Below are 20,322 nucleotides of genomic sequence, written 5' to 3'. Positions count from 1 at the left end.
ACAAGCCCAACTGCTGGGTTAAAAATAACCTAGAAATTCTGCTGGACCAGGCCCAAATGTCTGGTTGTGATGTTGCTAAAAGGTGAAATGTTTAATTAGCATACATTTTTATTTGTCTTAAAGGAATACTCCAGCCAAATGTCAAATTACCTCATGATTTACTCACCCTCTTGCAATTTTGAGATACATATGTCCATCATCTGTCAGTTGAATATATGAAGTTATTTTAGTAAATGTCCTTGCTCTTCCAAGCTTTATATTGGTAGAAAATAGGGATCAGGAAACAACGCTAACTTTAAACCTCCATTCATCCTTCACAGAGGTAATCCACATGGCTCCAAAGGGTTAATAAAGGTCTCCTGCTGGTAATCTGGAAAAATGTCCATATTTCAAACATTATAAACTGTTATAACTAGCTTCCGGTAACAACGCCATCTTGAAATAGCTTTAGCATAGTGAGCGTCGGTTGCCATAGGTACGATTGCATTGACTCTTGAATCGCTTTTAGCCTTCAAAGTCAGAAATTGTTCCCTGATCCGTGTTTTCTACTGTTGTAAGCTTGGAAAAGCAAGATCATTTACTAAAATAACTCCAAATGTGTTCTTCTGAAAGATGATACTCATATGTATTTCAGATTGCTTGGGGATGAGTAAATCATGGGGTAATTTTGATGTTCGTCTGGAGTATCGCTTTAAGAAGGATGGTAGGGCAATCATCTTGTACACTAACATTTAGCAACGTGAATGCTAAGTTGAGTCACCGATGCCATTGAAGAAATGTGCAATTTAAATTATTGAAAGTGTTCAATAATGGGGTTAGAGAAATATAGTGAATAGTATATATGAGGTTTTCATATTAGAGGCATAATAAAAGCAGTTTTATCGCACATGGAGCCAAAAAAGATCATGTTAGGCAACTGATATGACTGGATTCATTTCCTCATATACAAGCAGTGGCGGCCAATGTCTTCTTTTTTCGAGTGCGCTCGATGCGAAGTTCGTCACAGCATGTATGTAGCCCGTCATGTTGTTCGTCATTTCAAAATGTGTGTTCTGCGCATCGAGTGACTCTATGTGCATCGCGTGTCTTGTCAAAATAAGTGCGTGCTGCAGACGTGTCTAAAGGGTTCATGACAAAAGAGACGCTCGTGTTTGCCAGACACTCACATAATCTCATGCGTAATCAGAGTTTACCGTTAAGGGAGTGTCTTGAACGTGAGCGTCTCTTTTATCATAAACGGTTTCGACACATGTGCAGCAGGCACTTATTTAGACCAAAAACTTGATGCACATGGTTCACATGACGCAACAAACACATATTTTGAAAACACAAGCAACACACATGATACTTATTTTGAATTTGAGCCCCTCAGATGAGCAGTCACGAGCCGCCACTGTATACAAGTGTACATAATTTTTCCCAAAATAATACTAATTTCTTTTTACAGTATGTAACACATTTTAAATGAGAGAAACAATACAAATTTTAACAACTATTGTATATAAAGATGGCTTTAAAAATAGCTCTGTACAATGTAGTCCACACACAATTTAAGAAAAGTCTATTGACGGCCCCTCTGTGAACAGGTTACAGAAGAGGTTATAGAAAATCTTTCGACAATAAAAGTATTCATTCTCAAGCACACTGGCAGACAGACTGACCCAACCACACAGATAACGACAACTATTATCACATATAAAGTAACACAAAAGAGCCCTTTAATCCCACACATATTTTTTTAAACCTTGAATGGGATCATTTGTACTATCAAACAAGAAAAGTGAAGCTACTTCCTGCGTGACACCAGCAGATGTGTGCCAGTCTTATCTAACAACATCATTTATTATACCGTCTGCTTTATGCTGCATGGATGATGTACGATGACTCTGCGAGTTTCTACAGTACATGACTTACAGATTACAAACACCAGCAGTAAAAATCAGATGACGACATTAAATTAAATGTCTATCTCAAAGAGTTAAACTTTTTTGCAATTATGTGAGTGAAATGAAAAGATTTTTAGATGGCTGCCATCAAACTGAATGGGCTAACAGATTTTCTCCTTCGGTTAGCAGAGGATGTGCTGTCTTGACTGTGTCATGTTTGTATCTAAACGGGCACAGAATTATTGGACTGGGTCATGTCTTGGTTTGTCTTCAAGCAAAACATGACAAGTAAAAAACACTTCTGAGCCAAACATGTCTCTACTGAGCCAAACACTTCGCTTTCTTTCTCACTCACTTACTGTATACTTTTGCGGATATTTACTGTGCTTAAAGGCACAATAGTGACTAATAGTCGACTAATCATTAGTCGACCAGGAGAGGCTTGTTCGAGTAAATTGTAATTAGTTGATTAGTCTCAGAAATAAGAAATGTGAGGTGGAGTGATTATTTCTATAGGGTATTTTAAGCCCCAATGAAGCAAAATGTTGAAGTACATACCCTTTATGCAAACATTATATGTATGTATTATTCTTTCAACCTCAAAAATATAGCTTCTTATCTTTGAAATATAAGCAGTATAGGATACAAGGTTACCTATGTCTGCTAGCGCTAACGTTAACTAATGTGCGCCATTATCAGCCACATATTCAAGTGTTCGTTGTGAAGTGGCAATCGGGAGAGTCAGGGCTTTTCCCGGTGGGCCGGTAGTGTTTTAAGGCCGCGAGGGCCGGTCTGATAATAGCCGTGCTTTCAGTCTTTAGTCATGCACTCCGGCCACACTAAAAAACTATTTATCATATATTTAATATGCTTCAGCGCTCAAAATGTATCTGGCCGCATCACTCTCTCTATCAAGCCCGTCTCCCCTGAAGTTCTATCAGCCAATAAAAAAAAAAAGAAAGAGGCTACACAATAGCCAATCAGAAAATAGCACGGTTGTATCTGGGTACGCAACAACCAATAAAAAAGCATAGCCTCGCACAACCACAGAGGAATGGAGCTCCGAGCATCACTTAGTTTGAGCAGCACAGAGTAAGTCTGATCTCCTGTTTTAATGTTACAACAAATGCACAACTTTGACACAAACAATGACAACTTGACTGCTGTTAGAGAATGTTTCCCAGATAACCAGCATCAGTTTTTCACGAGTGTCTGTAACTTAGCCAACAGTTTACAGCTTGTTCACTGACAACACCTGCTCAGAACATGTAAGTTAGTCAAGCCTCGTTATATTTTCATTATCACACGATGACTGACATTTTGTCACATAAAACATCTCTCTCCAAACAAGCTTAATAATTTTATAAGCAACTGCTTTGCAACCATAGTAAGCTTAAGCTTACCTAAAACTAGGGAACTGTTGTTCACTTTAAGATCTTTTAAATAATAATTATTACACTTGGTATTTCATGTTGTTGTGTAGTCATTTTATTGTTATTTTAGATTTCAGCATTTGCTTATTTACAGGGAACCATTTTCTTTTTTCTTTTTTTTGACCACGGAGGGCTGGTGGTCTATTAAATTTCCTGGTAGATTTTTGGGTCCCACTCCGCCCCTGTTCGTTCGTGTGGAACTGTGTACACGGTGTCCAAAAAGCAAAAGACTATGATAAAAAGTAAGCAACGCAATAAACTTGCAAGATCTGCATCTTCATCTCATCAAGTGCAGATCAGCTTTGATGTTCTTAAAGACGCGTGCATTGGCTTCACTGCCGGCAGGACACAGAGCTCAGTTTTTCCTGACAATGCGGACAAATCCTGGTTCCTTTTTTATAATAGACTGTTATAAAACTGAGATTCGAGGAGAAAGTGACGCAGGGTAAATCAATGTTTTTATTTTAGTGTTTTAGTTTTCTGCTTTATATTTTATTTATGCACTGTTAATGCATAGACAATATTTAGGTTGTTTGCGTTCTGACAACAATTTTCATTAGATTTTAAACAGTCACCCTAATTATTTCTACAGATTTTCTCCTTCAAGTGTTTCAATTTGCTGTAGGATATTTATTTATTTGTTTAAATATGTAATATATAGGACATATTTATGTTGTGTTTTGACCTCTGTAAAGCTGTCAGCATTTGTATTGCCACAGGTATTTTCTTCTGTTTTTCTTTTCAATTTGCGGTACATTTTTTATTTAATTGTTTATAATAAAAAATATCATACACACTGCAAAAAATGAGGTGTTAATTTTTTAAACATTGTGTGTGTCATTCCATTAAAGGCGTTTTTTCATGTTAAAATAAATAAAAGGGACATTCAATGTGTTGTCCCTATACTAACACACCCTCTGTGTTATTATTCATTGTGCCGCCCACCATGGTCCTGCGACATTAGATCAGAAATGTCGTGTCTGCAAGTGTTCATTTATCACAAAATAGAGTAACGTGAGAAACCAACTCATTTAAATTTCAGTAATTGTAACTGCGTTACTTGATTTAAAGCAACACTGTGTAGTTTTTTTTACCTTTAAATAAAGTCTCTAAAATATTTCAGTGATAGAACAACTTTTAACTGGACAAATTGTACTGTTGCAACCTGAGCAGCCTCCTAGCTGCTACAAGCACACTCTGAAAGTGGCGGAGGAGGGTAGGAAACACAGCCCCGCCCCTCCCCCTGCCTGCAGAAGAGTGTCTGATACCAGGCACTGTTGCGCTTTTCAACCACAGGGGGAGATGTAGGTCATATTTAATGGAAACTACATAGTGTTGCTTAAAATACTTGTTACAGGATCATTACCGCTAAAAGTAGTGGAATTACAGTAACGGAATTACAGTAACGGAATTACTTTGTAACGCTTTACTCCCGTCACTGTTTTTAACACAACTTGTGTATCCCTTTTATTTATTTTAACATGAAATAAATCGCCTTAAATGGCATGACACACACAATGTGTAAAAAATTAACACATAATTTTTTGCAGTGCACTTATAAAATCTATTTAAATGTTTTTTATATTTATATTAAAGGCTATTTTTGCATTCTAACATCAGAGTTTTCATTTGATGGCAATGCCGTTGGTTTTCTTTTGATGTGTTTTTGCTGCATATTTATTTATTCATTCATTAGACTCTAATTTATATATCCTAAATTTAACCAAATATTCAGAATTTCGTTTTTAAAGAAAAGACTGTTTATATTATTTTAGAAACGATGTCGCGGCTGACAGCTCCACCTTAGAGATCTCATTTAATAAAGGTTCTGCACATTCTGAATATTAGTCATGAAACATGGACAAGGAGAGACTGATTAGACGTTTAAAAGCTGAAAAATATAATGAGCAACAAGTAAAGGCGCGCTGGTTTGTTATCCCTCAAGCTGCACAAGGAAAGTGAAAAGATGCGTCTCTGTACGGTACATGTATGCACTGCGCTGCTCAGGCTGCACATAAACAGACAAAAATGAAAAGATAAATAAAAAACAGTACAGTTAAAGAGCTTGAAAAATTATATGTGAACCTGCCAAATCATGGACAAATTACAGAGATGCCGATTCGCACAGTACTTAAATGATCACAGGACCTTGGCGTTCAGCAAAATATGGGAGGTCATCTGCGGGGGAATTTTCATCGTTAAAAATTACAGACACGGCCGATTCGCATGGAATTAAGATCACAGACAACCTCCGCAATTATAACAAATGACTAGAGGTCACCAGGTAATACTAATTCAATGTGAATAGAGCATAAGCTGTACATGGTAACTGATGTAATACTTTGCATTTATAAATCATTTAAATCGCCGGGCCGCCTGAGCACTTACTTTATATTTCAAAGGCCTATTATTATGGTTCAGTATGTCTCTGGAACATAAAACAATGTTAGAAAAGTTACACATAATGTTCTTTCTTTAAACCATTCTCAGATGCCCACTCCATCGCATTTAAATAATAAATTAATATCATAAATGTGCTAATGGTCGAATAATAGCAAAAACTAACAACTACTAGACGACTACAAAAATCTTTGGTCGAGGTCAGCACATAACAATCAAATCGATTAATAAAACAAGCTTATTATATATTTAAAAAATGCAATAAAACAGCTGGGTACATTTCGGGAAGGTAGACGCTCATACACATACAGAAAGGTACCCAAGAGTAAGAAGAGGGATACCATATAATGACTATACACAAGTGAAGCTTTGTTTTAGGTTGACCATAACACCATGCCTCATTTAGCCGCATGGGTGCTTTGTGTGACCGCTTAAATGAGAATGGGTCTGGGTCTAGTGTCGAACATGTGGACACAAACATTTGTGGTGACCCTCATTCGTGACCCTAGAACTGCCAGCAGGTTAAGACACAGCACAAGGAGAAACAGAAACAGAATAAGATGGCTGGTTCTGCTGATCCAGTTATTTCACTACAGTATGTGCCTGGGAAAAAGTCCCATTAGCCCTTAGTGGTGATTCACAGTGGGTAAGACGTCCTCTGTACAGTACTGTTTCATATCTTTTGGCATAATGGCTACCCCACTAGGACAAAACATCTTACCTAATATAGACAGAAGGATTAGGTGGATTAAGGCCTATTTTACATCATTCCCCATTTACTTTCAGTGGGTTAAGCAATTTGGTGAATGCTGAACATCTGGTCAATCTAAGAGAATATGGAAATCCACTTAGAGAAAATTAAAACAAATGGGAGGTTGGGTAATAATTTCATGAGCAATTTCCCATATCAGGACTTGTAATACATATTTTGCCTCACTTGCCGTAGACATCAATCACGTGGCACTCAAAATTGTCCAAGTCGCGAAGTCTTGCAAGGACACATTTTCAGTATGACTTTAAAAATACTCTTAAAAGATAAAAATGGTCCTGATATTCACTCACCCTCTTACACAGTCCCATCAAACACATCCTCTTAACCCTAAATGAATTAAACCTCATTAAATATGCATCTCATTGTTAATCATGTGGCTGTTAAGGGCATTAGATATCAATTTGCAAAATGACTTCAAAAATCTCTTTATAGAAACAGTCCCTTGAAAAGGCCTTGCAAACTCTAATTAATCAAATGGCCGTTAGACATGGATTTTAATAAAATAAGGATGTGTGGCAAAAAAAGGATATTAGGACACAACGGCCAACACAATATTATGAGAATTGGATCACCAAATATCAAAAATCATTAATGTGATTTGACGAAGAAAAAAAGCATGCTTTATGGTTTTATTTGCTGTTAGACACCCAACTGAGCTGCTGAATGGAATTTGATTAGCAAATGATTGAGTAAATGAATGTTTCCTCTGACTAATATAGTTTCTTTAATTGTAAATCCAAAACAATCATTACAGATTTATATTATAATTTAATTTATAAAGAGAAACAAATCTGATGTTTTTTTTCTTTTGCGCCTACGGCCTCGTGCCTCTGGCCTAATCACAGCCGTGATGATATAGAGCTATATCACACGACTCCAAGAGCGATATTGCTTTTATACAACAGTTCGACGGCACACGTTTGAAAAACGAAAACTAGAAAACAACAACGGAGTTATTTTAAAAGCCTCTTTGTTTGAGAACAACTACTTCCGCCACGGATTTGAGGGCTGCCAGAATGACAGGTAACACTTTCGGCTGCTTTGAATCTCATAATAACTTAATGGACGGATAGGCGTTTCTTTATATTAACGTTTCTTGGTCACTAAGTGTAGTTTTAAGATTAGTTTAGTCGAGAATATATATTTATTATATTTAAATCTGCAGTCGATTAGTAAAGATAGCGCCTGTTTGAACGTTTGCTTAGTGAGATTTGGTACGTATGAGAACCAAAGCATGAGCGGACGTCAGTGTTCACTCACCCCGCTGACCACCGCCCTCTCTGGGCTACATCTCTGACAGGGATTCCCTTGTTCTGATATTCGCCTTGTTTGTTTTTGATGGTCAAAATGAGATCAAATCAGCAGCATTTGGTTTCATGATAAAACAATTACTTGTTTTCTTATTCATATTTAGTGTCTTTTGTGTTGTTATTGTTTTGGCGTGAGGTAAAAGTTAATAAAGCTATACTTATATATTGTTACTATTGGTTTCCCATTTACTCTTAACGCGATACGAGCACTCTTATTAAACATTATTATTAAACATTGTTCTTGTACTAGTACTATATAAAACTGTTTTTTATAAGTGTCAGAGAGATGTTTTTGCATGCTGCTTATAAATATTTCAGTGGCGATATTCTCATAACATGTTTTAATAGTCACGTCGCGATTAAATAAATGATCAATGTCCACATTTAAAAGCTGCGGTGCTTCCTGCAGTTCCACGGTGTTTTCGCGTTCTGATAAGAGATATAGCTCCAGAAGAAAAACCGAGTGTTTACATTCCTCTTTCCAAGTGTCCACACGATGTGACAAGACATTAATCCCATTAAGTTTAACGTAACATCCAAGAGCGCTGATCTTTAACGGAACAATAACTTTCGATTTGGATTCACCGACTGATTGACGAGCTAGTGAACTAATAAGACACACAGAGAGTGTTTAAAAACAGCGCGTCTGTGTTTTTCCATTCAGAGATGAGCCTGTTTAGGACCTCCATTCACTAGGTGACGGAATGATACGAAAGGTGAAGCGGTTACTGTGCCGTTATCAGTACAATATCGCATAGCTCTTAGCCAATCAGATTCGAGAACCAGAAAGAACTGTTGTATAATAAAATATACCTATAATATTTTTTAGAATCAGAAAGAAATAATAACTGAAACTTGACTTGAAATGACAACATCTCCAATTCAAAGTTAACATTGCTATATACAGTACTTTAATACTTTAATGGCATAAAAAGATAACGAACTTTGAAATGCACCAGTTTTATTCAACCACTGTCTTTCTATCTGCATTATTACATGCTTAGCATTCACAGGGTCACATCTTAAGAAACTAGCATGGATCAGTCATCCTGTAGAACGGCACCGGTCTGAATTCCACATGTCATTTTAATAAAAGTAAGGGCACGGTAAAGTGCAGAGGTCAGTGTGACAGTTTAAGTCTGTAGCTTGTGAAAGAAGCTTGTGGCCAGTGAAGGGATCTTTTTGTCTGATTGTAAGGATCAGAAAACGTCTCGAGACATTTTTTCTTGAATGTTTTTTTTTACTTGATTGAACCATACAGCTATTTGAAGAAATACAATTCGGCAGAGCTTCCATGCATGCACGTCTCTAATACAGTGAGCGGAGCACAATTTGTACTTCATATTCAACCAGTTTCTTTATAATCTAAACCGAATTAGGGTATTGTGAGTGTGGCCTCTTTTCATTTCGGAATAATACAGGAAACCAAACAAGCCCTGAAAAACTTACGGTTTGACTCTCAACTCCATTTACTAGGCCAAAGGCAATCTGCCAATCCATTATCTGTCTGCTCTACTAAAGCAGTGAACCTGAGATGCTTATCTTTACATGTGACCTACATCCTGTCTAGCAGCCGCCTGTCGGTTTGGCCCCGTCGCCCCAGACTGCTGGTGAGCAGTTCCCAACAGTCATACGCCACGACTGTTCCAGTTAATAAAACTAAGCAAATGCTTTTTAAAACCAACATCAAACATGTTAGCATAGCACCTTTATTTATCACGTATAACTTTTGAAATCCATGGATGTGTTTGGCATTGTAATTATCATGAACATTTATCTGACAGATGTCTTCATTTAACTGACACTGTTTCCTTAAACTGTGACAGTTACTAAATAAAGACTTCAGCAAAAACAATTATCCCTGATGATATTCAATCTGCTTGTACGTTTAGTGTGAGCGAATGGCATTGTGTGAAAACGTATTTCGGGATGCAGCCGGCCCCGGGAGGCCAGGAGTGTCGTACCTTTATTCATGTCAATCAGCTGTTTCTTCTTCTGCTGTCTTTCTAGCTTTTCCCGCTCTGCTTTCTCCTTTGCAAGCTTGGCTCTCTTGATCTTCTCCTCCATCTCCCTCTTCTTGTGGTTGTCCCTTACAGCATCCTGATGTGTCAGAGAGAGAGAGATCAGAAAGGAAATGAGAATGAGTCAATGAGGCGTCCACTAGCATGAATTGAACAAACACTATACACTGCACTCCATTATAAGTAACAAGAGGAACGCCATGCACCATTCAAACGTCTGTTGTTCACTTGTCGGTTTATTTGAAGGGGACATTTCACAAATCTTTTTTAACCTAGGGACCCAATTATAGCCTTTAAACATGGAAAAAGTCAGATTTTCAGACCCTTTTAAGCAATGGGTACTGAGCGACTTTGCTTGAGTGTGCCAGATAAAAAAAGATCAAAATATTATTTCAGATAACAATAGCTGCATTTCCATTATACTTTAAGTTGCACAAATTGACATTTACAGCCAACTGAAAATATGGCCAATGAAAACACGTCAAGTTCACAAAAAACTCCCATATATCGCAAAAAAGTTTTTACGTTAGCATGAGGTGGTTTTACAGGCATTTCGGAAGAGATGTATTTTGCAAAGCGGCAATGGAAATAGTTTATTTTCATTTACAGATCACCTGAAGTTAGTAAGTCACATAATTATTATTTGATGATGATGCAATATGTAGGGGAGAACCGGGGTAAAAGTAACGCGGGACGAAAGTAACAAAGCGATTTTCTCTGAGCCCTGATAACATTTGCATCCCAAACTACGACAGCATCTCAGGCACACAACCATTGACAGAGCTGACAAATATCGCGTTATTTACCCACCATTTTACACGTGTAGACCCGTAAAGGCGTTTTCAACCATGATAAGTAAATTCCTAAAGCAGTGATTTTTTTCTTATAACACGTTGTGTTTCTGGTTTCATGTGTTAAAGTACTGATCAATCTACAGGTTATTTAGTGCTGTAACACATCCTGAAGTTTGACTTCTGTGAATTTTTCAAAATAAAAGTAAATCGAGTTTAAATTTTGTCGGGTCGAAAGTAACACTTGTTACTTTGTCCCATTGCTAATACTGTTGCATATGTTGAAAACTAATATTATTCTAATTTGATTTATTTTCATTTTCATAGTGTTCATACTGTTAATTTTTTTTATTCTCAACAATTTAAGTTTGTACTGTTGGTTGCTTTTGAAACATTGGATAAAACTGAAATTTAAAATGAAATTGTATTTTTTTACAAAAATAAATTACAAAATATGTTTGCAGTTACATATTAACGAGATCATAGTCATGTATATTTAGTAAAAACAAGTGTAACACAAAAAATCTATATTGTTTTGCTGTGTTACTTTTGACCCACCTGTGTGTTACTTTCGTCCCTGCAGGTGGGGTCGAAAGTAACAATTCACTACTTATGTTTAAAGTTAAATTATACTGAAGTCGTTTTAAATTTTACATGATATTGATAGACCACACTTGTGAGTTATTGACCACAGCAAATATATCTCTGTCTATAACATTATCTTTAAAAATTAAGTTTTTCAGAAAAATGGTACTTTCGCCCCCCGCTCTCCCCTACTAAAATCTACCAGAAACACCTCAATACGTGTCTGCTCCCAAATATAACAGACATACCTTGCCAATAATAGCCTCTTTCTCGCAGTAATTTCGGTAAATTACCATGAATTTACCAGAATTAATTTACCAGTAAATACACAAATGTGCTGTTAACACACGCAGTTCCATCTTTTTTACCAGTAAGACATCATTCACACATCAGTATGAAAAAAAAACGGTAAACTCGGTAAGAACGGAGAAGTTACCTGTGGCGCGCGGCGAGCTCAGTGTTGTATTTGTAAACAATGGCGGTAATATCCACGGTCCGTATTTTGTTGTTTTCACATTTGTGGCAAACGCTGACGGCACGAAGTTGCTTGTGACCAAACAACATTGCATTAGGCAACGTCAAACAGAACCTGTGTCTTAAACAACATTAGGCTTCACGTAGGGTGTACTAAGGACGTCTGCAATTCGGCAAATAGACGGTAAGCTGTATTAAACAACTTTGGTAAAGAAATGTGGACGTTAACTACAGGTGAGCTTGACTTTTAAGCAGCGTGTGTGTGTGGAATTGTCTGTAAACAGTCCCGGGGTGAACGCATTATCTGTATCAAAACGTTATGATTGTCCCAAAGCTGTCAGTACGGTCTGGCACTGTCCATCTTAAATGCCGGTAATCTAAATTTTTGTACACACATGACGCTTACCGGTAAATTACTGGTAATCTTACAACCTCTCTTGCTGGTAAATTGGCAGGACTGATTTACCAGAAAGGCTCTGTTCACACATGACCTGTTAACTGCAATTTACCAGTAAATTAGCAGTAAAGACTGTATGTGTGAAAGGGACTAATGTCTGGATCACACTCCTACATCTCTTTGGATTTAAAATAATGTACTATTACATACTTGGCCGTTCCTAAGTATAAGGAACTTTCCTTCTTTTTCGCTTAAAAATAATGCAGGGGTGGATGTGATATTAGTAAACCTACAAACATTAGTCGATGGGATGTTTGGAATGACTCATTGACGTCATTGAAACGCCGTCATTTCAAAGTAGTTTTTGTCGACATTTAGAAAACAACGCTTAGGTTTTGTGCAAATCTGTAATGGAAATGCAGCCAGTAATAGGCACTACATATGTACTCCCAAAATCAATACAGCAAATGCTAAGAAAGTTTAAGCTTCATAAGTGCCTGTTTATTAACAGCAGGGGACATAGTAGCAGCCTTTCTGTTTCCAGTGAGTGAAGCTATAGAGGAAGCAGACAGAGATTGTTTAATTGAACATCAAGATGGCTCCAGATACTGCTGTGAAGTCCCCATTGAGTTACAATTTCCATAAGCATTAACATGGTGCCAGATAAGACAGCTCCCATTTTGGATATTTGCAGTGACTGTGTCCCAGGCTGTTTCAGCTATACAGCTCACCTCAGGCCCTCAAGTCCTCCTGCTTTGTACCAAATTATAGTACATTGTGACATAAACAGGGGGCTTTTATCATTTTTAGCCTCATTTATGGGTGCAAATAGGGCACGATAGGTGGATAATTGATGTTTTATCTATGTACTTTATCATTTTTAGGCCACCACAATTCCAGATCAATATCAATTAGCCTCCACTGTGATTTTTCAATTGACACACCACCAATCAGAAAATACAGAGTTCCCCGCTGGTAAATACAAGATTGTGGCGGCGTCTGCTCATCTCGCAAATACAATCAGTCCGACAAGAGTCGAAGGCTTCGTACCAGCGGGTGGCCTGTATACTTAGACGTGGAGATATCAGTCTCCCCTATTTCTTCCTCGGTAAATGCCACGAAGGTGTCAGGTGGTATGAATAGTAAGAAAAAGCTGGACGTAGACACACAGAAGACATGGAGACGCAGCGAAGGAGAGAGAAAAAGCCACTTCTACATAACCTTTCCTGCACAGCAAAGGTCTCTTCACCCCAGGCCCGTAGCACTAACCTGACAGGGCTTGCCTTTAGGAGAGGAATGAGTGTTTTGTGTATGCGTATATGTCTGCGGTTTGTTCTTTCTTGGTGCGACGTAATGACTGTTGACAGCCTGGCCCCTTTCTGGCTCCCTTAGGGTTTCCGACGTACATGTCGTGTTCGGTGCTGAGACATGAGGATTATGGGTACAGTGTGGAAGGGGAAAGAAAGTACACCTTATTGTGTTGGTCAATAGTGTCGCAGAGTTCAAGAACAAGAGCCTACATCTACACCTGTCTTTTTATTATACAGAAAGGATATGGTAAGCATGGATATCCAAACATGGGCTGTGGGGGAGAGGGGGGTGGAAAGCAAAAAGAAAAAAAAGGGAGAAGAGATACCTGTTTTCAATTTGCATGTTCTGCAAAACAACGATAAACAAACAGAGTACTTGTTATAATAAAAAAAGTAATTGAGTCAGCATGCACATGGCTGTCCTTCAAAAAGTGAAAACGGGAAATCTATCTATTCATCTATTCATGCTGCTGAGTGACAGCAAACATTAGCATAAACAATTCTTCTTGTTATTGTGAATTCACAATTTAAGTATCATGAAGTCAATAGCTTATGGGTCTGCAAAAAAAATGACAGTTCAATCTCAGGTTTGTAAATGGTGATAGCATCAAACACATAGGATCCTTAATTGAAAAATCATTTATTTATAGCGACAAACATAATTCCTCCTGGCAAGTTTTATAAAAAAACAAACAAACAATTCTTACCGCAAACACAATTACACAACATAATTATCTTACCCTCATCAAACATGCAAAAACCCAAACTACCATGGCGATAAACATGTGTTCAACCGTTTGCTTGATCCCAATTAGCCTGGGGCAGTGTTTATGATTTTATCAATTTTCTTAATTGTGTTCTAGGTATTAGGAAGCTTTACATGAGATAAACAATGCCCAGAGGGCGTGCATTTGAATATCATAGCCCAAAGCGCCTGAATTGCATTTCCATAAAGAAGGAAGGAACATGCGTTAGCACAATCTGTAAATTTAGGGGTGAGCGGGGCACAAACTAACTTAATTGTAACACAGCTATTTTACATATTTCTACATGGCTGAGCAATCTGTGCTTTTGGTCATTTTCTCTTACTGTCAGAAGATGATCTCCTGTGAATTTGTGAAAAGTTTTGATGTGTTTTGGTTAAAGGTGCAGTGTGTCAATTTTAGAAGGATCTCTTTTCCGCCTTATTCGCGCGTCTAGCGTCTAGCGAATGGTCCTTTTTGTGCATTTTGTGTTGGCCGCGGATTGGCGACTGACGCCGAGTTGAAAAATGTGAACTTTGGCAGAATTACGCGCTGCGTTAACCAATCACGAGCCTGCTTGCTGCTGTGGCGGCAGCCCCGCTCGGAGTCACTCATTCAACCTGAAGGAACACTTAATATTGTCTGTGAACAGTCACCCGGAGCTATACGACACAAGTTCTTATTTCTATAGAGACAGGAATAAAAAGGACCTCCCTTGGAAAAGTGTCAGTGAGGACATAGGAAAACCTGGTAAGTTGTAATACACATTTAACTTTTGAGTCACATGATGTTTATCGACCCGCACCGTTTATTTTCCCCCTTTAGTAAGGTTACCAAATACAAACCGGTAACTCTCTCGATAAATGCACAATCAACATCAGTCATCTTGCAAACAGACAACCGCATAGCACTTGCCCCTCCCACAAGAAGTGGATTTTGCATCTGACGCGCGTCAAATGCTTGCTTTTTCCACGCGTCTACTTCGCTCTACACGCGCGAATGCATTCAAACTGTTCAAGCGGCAAACTAGGCATGGTACATGCGATTCTGATGCCTGAAATGCGGTTGGTGTAAGTCGCCATTTTGTGCCATGTTTTCTACAGAAGCCCTTAACAAACTTTTTTTACTAAGTTTTCTCCGTCAATTACATGTTTTTCCAGTGGCGGCTACCATAGCTTCTCTATGCGTTTCGAAATGAGGGATGAGCAGTGGTCTGAGCCTTTGGTTGTAGTTCGCAACCTCACCACTGGATGCCGCTAAAATGTACACACTGCACCTATAAGATATTGAACAAAGAGTGTTTTGGAGCCATAAAAGTACATTTCTTCGTCTTAAGTTTTTTTTCGATTTCTGAGTTGGGTGTGTAAGTCACCAAATCCAACCTTATATTATTTTAATCAATCAATCTTGTTACCTAAAACATAACACCATTTTGAAACATGTCTGCAACTCTTAGTAACTGATAGCAGGGATTGAAAACATTTTTACACAGCGGGGTTAGTTGTATACAATGATAATGAAATGAAAACAATTTAAATACTAGTTATCAAAATGATACCTGTTAATACAATATCAGGGGAAATAACTGACGATTAGGATTTTTTGTCTTAATTGTGAAACTCTATTTATATGCATTGATGCAAGAATACAAGAATGATTAGATGAAGGATCATGGATGAATGAATGTGTGTCTATCTATTTATTATAGGCAGATATATAAACAATATCCACCTGTATATAGTATAGTATATAGAGAGAATTTTTTTGAATTATTTGTGTTTAAACTAAATTTTCTAGCAGGTGTTACAACAAACCTTCTGTTTGTTACAATGAACCCCACCTATGGGGTAAGTTGTAATGTTTGCACTCCTGTCACTATTGGTGTAATTGTACGCTAACGGTAGGTCCCACAAACCTTACGTGTTCATTTGTAGCAGAGATGTGTGTGTTGATTGTGTAAAAATTATTAATCTAACTTAATTTTTTTTTAAAGAAGCCAAAGTCAAAAAGCGTAAGGTTGTGCCTCGCTCTCCCCTACTGTATGAGAATGAAACGCACACATCACAGCTTGATCATGTCTTACTCATTGACCAAAAAATGGAAGTGTCTTTCATCAAAAGCATTTTAATCTCACAGAAACGTGTTTGTTATGGTCACAGTGCCTCTTACTGCTATAAATTCAAATCACATCTCATCGGTGCTCTCTGCCAGCAAACGCTGATATCTCACTGTTGCAGATACGCTCTATGCAAACGAAAGGTAAAGGTTACTTTCCAAAAAAAATAAAAAAATAAATAAAAAGAAGGAAATAAACAGGAAGGATTGAAATCCACAGGAAGTCCTGCGGTTGTCAGCGGTGGCCACCAATCAATATGTTAAGGCAAATTAGGCTGGCTAATTGTGTTTACACACTAAATAATCCAAAGTCATTAGGAGAGCTGATTACAGGGGAAAAAGTCTCCCTTAAAACTCTTTTGGTTAATTAGAGTGCTAAGAAAGGGTTATTTAAGATCACATAGATAGTGCTTTATCTGTATGTATTTAAAGGACGATAGAACAAAAAAAAATCTAAAGTTGGGGCTAAACCGAGCCCACGTAGTGAAGAAATGTCTCTATCTTATATATAGACATCAACATTCTTTAGTTATAATTCACTGGCATAGCCTAAAGCAAAACAGGATAGAAGAAAGAAAAGGATAGACATTTCTCTCTCTGGCTTATTAGTAGTAAAAGTTTTTGCTCTAAAAAAAAATAAAAAGTTTAAATTGCAATGTTTCGACCACAAATAGCCTGACTCATTTACTAAACTTCTAAGGGAACAAAAATAGCACCGGTTCTTTTGCATTTCAACTTTGCTTCTTTTTGATCGAGCACCTGCTGAAGTGATGTGCGCATGCTACTTTAACACCGCACACATATATTCATCTTGAGAGAGGTAATGTGTGAGGTTTCAACACATTTTCAACTAGATGAATCATCAGCTTCAATTATCATGAAAGATGATAATAAACAAACCATTCAAAATCGAACCACCTGGGGAAAGTGCATTTCGTTTCAAAAAACAAAAAGTGCTGTGGTGCAATAGCAAATGTGATCTGTAGATTGGTCATCAGGCTGTGGTCCACAGTGACGTCTGTGCTACTCTACGAGAAGGATTGCAGCGGAATTAAATTGCCAATATGGAGTCCATATACCCCAGGTGTGCCTATGCATGCTGGCAACCACCACAGGATAGGATGGTGTCCTTCCAGACAGCCACCGAGGACTAGATGTCTTTGTAAATATATTTGCGAGGTACATGTGCTGTGGAGTGACACAAAGGAAACATGCTCTTGCTTTGTGGAGGTGGCTTTGTAGTTTCTCCTGTTTGTGCCCAGCCACAAAGTAGAATATCTGAATAGTCTTGTGTTCCACACACCTCCTCTCTCAGCTACACGCTACATAATTCATTTTTTTTTTTTTTTTGGAAGGACCATCTATTTTAGACAGACATATATATATATATATACTCGGAAACCGCAATGCGTTTCAGATAGTTGGCTACTGAGAACGTGAAAGCCACACCAAAATTGCCACATCACAGATGGGCCTATTTGGCCAACACAAAATGTAAACTAACTGAACCATATTTGAGATGTTTTTATTTTTTGAATCATTTTCCTCTCATTAGTTTTTCAGCCGGCTGTGTGAAATTGCCAAGAGTATAAAGTGGCCGACGTTGTGTGTGTGTTGATTCAAATATTAGACTGATCTAAAGGTACGCTCCACTGGGTTTAACTGTGATCACTGCCGATCTGACAGTGGCAGTGAGGAGGAAATGACATCACACTTAAACACAATCTCAATTATTATTCTGCTTCTCAGGACCAACATAACAGTGTATACGAGATAAAGCTAATCTTAAATGTTTTTACTAACATAGTAAGCAGACGCAAGGATTAAGCATATGTGCTCCTGATTCTCTTAGTCATGTTTGTCATGCGCCGTCACAGCGTTCAACCTCGGCTGACTTCATTGGTCTAATCAGTGGCTCGCTCAATTAACAAGAGAGAGTGTTAGTTCATCTCCATCTGCTGCGCTTTGATAAGTCATTAATATACTGATGTTCATCCGCAGCCTCTAGTCAGAATTACACGCAGACTCCCTCTCTCCTGTGCTTCTCTCCATAGTCCAAATCTGTCCAAAAACATCATGTGCTATAATCAAATCTCATTTCTATTAAGCCTGAAAAGACATATAGCCAATGGATTCCTTTATCTATGTGTGGGTTTGTGTGTGCTTCATGAGATCTGGCAGGCGGTGTTATTTGCCCAACCAAATAAATATATGTCAGGGAAGCAATTTAAAATACGCCATGTGAGTCATTTGTGAGTGCGGAATAATGCTTTATCTTTAAATGACTCAAAAGAGCCAAAAATACGGTTCGGTTTGGAACTGTACATTATGAGATACAAGTCAATGGTGAAATTAGAACTCCATAATGAACAGGAATTACTTAAATAAACATAAATAAATGTTTTCATGTACAAAACATAATTTACCAGTGTGGCCTGGACTAAAAATAAACATGAAACCAATAAAGCAAACATTATATATATATAATCACCTAAAAGATTATTAGGAACACCTGTTCAATTTTTCATTAATGCAATTATCTAATCAACCAATCACATGGCAGTTGCTTCAATGCATTTAGGGGTGTGGTCCTGGTCAAGACAATCTCCTGAACTCATACTTTGACTGAAATAACCACTCGTTACAACCAAGGTATGCAGCAAAGCATTTGTGAAGCCACAACACGCACAACCTTGAGGCGGATGGGCTACTACAACAGAAGACCCCACCGGGTACCATTCATCTCCACTACAAATAGGCTACAATTTGCACCAAAATTGGACAGTTGAAGACTGGAAAAATGTTGCCTGGTCTGATGAGTCTCGATTTCTGTTAAAACATTCAGATGGTGGAGTCAGAATTTGGCGTAAACAGAATGAGAACATGGATCCATCATGCCTTGTTACCACTGCGCAGGTTGGTGGTGGTAGTCAAATGGTGTGGGGGATGTTTTCTTGGCACACTTTAGGCCCCTTAGTGCCAATTGGGCATCGTTTAAATGCCACGGGCTACCTGAGCATTGTTTCTGACCATGTCCATCCCTTTATGACCACCATGTACCCATCCTCTGATGGCTACTTCCAGCAGGATAATGCACCATGTCACAAAGCTCGAATCATTTTAAATTGGTTTCTTGAAAATAACAATGAATTCACTGTACTAAAATGGCCCCCACAGTCACCAGATCTCAACCCAATAGAGCATCTTTGGAATGTGGTGGAACGGGAGCTTCTTGCCCTGGATGTGCATCCCACATATATATATATGAATTTAAACTTTCTTGACTAGCGAGGAGTTGCTTTAAATTATAAAAGATAAAGTTAAAATAATGTCAACATAATTTTTATAATTTATACCAACTCCTAAGCAGTCAAGAAAGTTGAAATCAATTGTAAATTCAAGTTGATTAAACTGTAAGTGCAACAAGGATTTTTTTACAATGTTGGGATCTCCAGGGTGCTGCTGGACATTCAGCTGTGTTTGTGTTCCCTACCAGCTCTGCACTTTCAAATATTGATCTGTAAATCACTAATAACTTATTCAAAAAGAACTTTTTGCTTAAGAAAAGCATTTATTTCCATAGATGCCCCTTTTACAGACTTTCAGCACTGCACCCTGGAGGGAGTGTTGTGTCACGTGTTGCTCCGCTTTGATCATGAGAAATAAAAAATGTTTTTTAGATATGTTTGTGAGAAGAGCCTCAGACAAGGAGACCTTGCCATTCACTGTAATGGGTTTTGAAGACTTTGAGCATTCCTTCTGGACATCATGTCATTACTTTTTTGCTGGGGCTCTTATAGCAGAAGCTGGGGAAATGAGGAGACGTTAAATATACGTTTAAAAGACCCACCGCCCTGAGACCAGCTTTGTGTGGAGCTGTTCTGACCCCCTTCACTTGCCCATATTGAGACTCCATTTTAGATCAAAATTACCCCAATCCCAGGATGATTTTATCACAGTGAAGCTTTTTTCTTTGTACTGCAAAGCTTGCTTCCTAGAGGAGTTGTATTAAATATTGTAAAAAGGCAATTCATGTATAGGACAGAGATGGTTGATTTTTGGTGAAGAATTCTTATAAAATTTAG

The 20,322-nt window shown here is 37.9% G+C and overlaps 1 protein-coding gene across 10 annotated transcripts in view; it reads right to left on the bottom strand.

The window, feature by feature from the left end:
• The window catches only part of diaph2 (diaphanous-related formin 2), a 510,829-nt gene that overhangs the window by 68,402 nt on the left and 422,105 nt on the right, over nt 1-20,322 (bottom strand). For all 10 annotated transcript variants that reach the window (XM_073854348.1, XM_073854345.1, XM_073854344.1 and 7 more), the window contains one exon: nt 9,766-9,901. In XM_073854348.1, coding sequence (XP_073710449.1) covers nt 9,766-9,901 — 136 coding nt within the window. The remainder of the gene's footprint in view (nt 1-9,765; nt 9,902-20,322) is intronic.

The sequence above is a fragment of the Misgurnus anguillicaudatus genome, chromosome 16, assembly GCF_027580225.2.
Source record: "Misgurnus anguillicaudatus chromosome 16, ASM2758022v2, whole genome shotgun sequence".
NCBI lineage: Eukaryota > Metazoa > Chordata > Actinopteri > Cypriniformes > Cobitidae > Misgurnus > Misgurnus anguillicaudatus.
Note: the sequence above shows the minus strand (reverse complement) of the source record. Positions and strands in the feature narration are given on the sequence as shown.